Source organism: Otolemur garnettii, unplaced genomic scaffold (assembly GCF_000181295.1).
Source record: "Otolemur garnettii isolate 467f Iridium unplaced genomic scaffold, OtoGar3 scaffold00184, whole genome shotgun sequence".
In the NCBI taxonomy this organism is placed as follows: domain Eukaryota; kingdom Metazoa; phylum Chordata; class Mammalia; order Primates; family Galagidae; genus Otolemur; species Otolemur garnettii.
In genome coordinates this window covers 251443-253600 of record NW_003852579.1, presented here as the reverse complement: position 1 = coordinate 253600, position 2158 = coordinate 251443, and the positions used below count along the sequence as shown (strand labels likewise).

General features: G+C 54.4%; 1 protein-coding gene across 1 annotated transcript in view; it reads right to left on the bottom strand.

The window, feature by feature from the left end:
• The window catches only part of SPOCD1 (SPOC domain containing 1), a 32953-nt gene extending 31071 nt beyond the window's left edge, over window positions 1-1882 (bottom strand). The window contains 1 exon segment of the mRNA XM_023507461.1: window positions 623-1882. Coding sequence (XP_023363229.1) covers window positions 623-1882 — 1260 coding nt within the window.
• Between the last annotated feature and the right edge of the window lie 276 nt (window positions 1883-2158).

Sequence of the window (2158 nt, the reverse complement as noted above, 5' to 3'; positions counted from 1 at the left end):
CTTCATGTCATTTTCTCAGTTATTGCTTTAAAACATTCACATTCTACTCTTAGAAAGATTCACCTGTACCCCTATAAGGTAAACCTCAGAAGTGATCCCTCCAAACTCCCTCCCTCCACCCATTCCCCCCTCCCTTCTCCCTCCCCCTCCCCAAGCAGTGCCTATCTTAAAAGGCTATGGTTAACACTCAAGGAAAAGCAAATTTAACATAAATTAAGCAATTTTCTTTGTGCCTTATGCTGTGCTAGGCACATTATTTTATACCATAATTTCATCTCCTTGAAACAATTCCATTGAACTGGAATTAATATTCTTTTGTATAGATGCAGAAACAGAGAGGTTAAAAATATCCCATGGTCATTCAAGCAGTAAAGGCAAGAATTGAACCCGCAACTCACTGACTCTAAAATACAATGACCTCTCACAGGAATTCAGCAAATACAGTACACTTTCTCCTTCCATACTTGGTGGGCCTCAGTTTATCCAGTTTGCTTATAATGTGAGAGAGAGTGTTCATCCCCCACTCCCCCGGTCTAGCTTAGCACTGTTATATCCCACTGCCAAGCCTGGTATGGAGAGACAGCCTTGCCCTTCCTATCCCCAACTCTCAGTCTCAACTTACCGGTCTGGGGCAGCCTCCGGAGCGGGATTCCTCTGGCTCATCCTGGTTGGAGCTGTCTGAGCGTCTGTCTGTGCTCTGATCTCGGGCACAAGGCACTAGGTCCCTCTTCAGTTCCTTAGCATACTCAGAACTTCTCTGCCCTGTGAGTGAGCCCGAGCAGGCCTCGCTGGCTGCAGGCTCCAGGGAGGGGCTGAGACTGCCCAAGGGCTCCGGAGAGCTGGCATGGGTGCCAGCGGGGACAGTGAGTCCTTGCCCCAGCCTCCCCCTGGATGCTGGCTGAGCCTTGACCTCCAGCTCCTTCTGGTCATGTAACGTGGCAGGGCCTTCAGCAGTACCAGCCCCCATAGTGTGCTCAACTTCGTTCTGCTCTGCGGAAGAAGCCTGTCCAGATGCTCCCAAGCACAATGCAGGGCTCTGTGGAGGGGACTGTGCAGCTGCACTGAGGGCCTCTCTTCCTCTGGCCTCTAGGGAACCAACAGGGCCAGCGGGGCAGCCCAGCTTGGCCTCATCCCAAAAATTCTCAATCCCCACATCACATCCCACCCAATGTCCACCTCGATCTCCAGACCCAGACCCGGTGTCCTCAGGAGAGAGGGGTCTGTGGGGGCCTTCCAAGGACTCCAGGTCAGTGCTTTGGGGAGGGCCTCCCCAAGAGAGCTGATCAAGCAACAAGAAGCCATCAGCCCCCTCTTCACCCTCTGAACAGGCTCCAAATTTCTTGCTTTTCTTTCTTGCCCTCTTGGGGGCTGGGCCTGGTGAGGACGGCAGGCTCCTTTCAGGGGGGTCCTTGTTGAGTGTGGGGCTTCTTCCATCACACCCTGGAGAACTCATTCCAACATCTCTAGCCTCTCTGGGCCTGGGACAGCTCACCTCCTCCACCCCTGCTGGCCTCTCTTTGTCAATCACAGCTCTCTTTGGAAGACACCCAGACATGCTACAAAGATTTCTGGGGCAATTCTCAGATAAGATGTCGTGCAGAGAAACCTGGAGCCTCTTGGAGGCCTGAGCCCTCCTCCGAACAGGCACTGTGCACACCTGCGTGTGGAACTGGGGGCCAGGCACTGCATCCGGGCCCTGGCCCACAACTTCCAGCTCCAAGATACTCAGGCTGGCCCCAGCAACAAGCTCAGTATGGGAGCTGGCAACCTGCTGGGCCTCCTCCCTGAAGGTCCTCTTCCTACCACCTGCCCAACCTTGGGCCCCTAAGCTTGCTCTCAGGAGATCTGGTACCAGGCCTGGCATGGAGCTGGCTCCTGCCATGTTCTCCTGGAAAAGCCCACAGCTGTTTGGGGGACTGAGCACAGAGTCCTCTGCATCCTCCTCCTGGGACATGGCTGTCCACTTACCTGGGTCAAAAGCAGAACTCAGGCACTGTGTGGAGAAAAAGAGAAGGGTCTTTACCACAGAGTCTCACATGCCAGTCCACTCAGGACACCAGGCCAGTGGAAACTTGGGAGGCAGCCCCCCTTCCTCAGAGTGCCCTGGCCTTGCCCACTTCTGAGACCTAGAGGTGATCACTCCAGGGGTGTGAGTGCC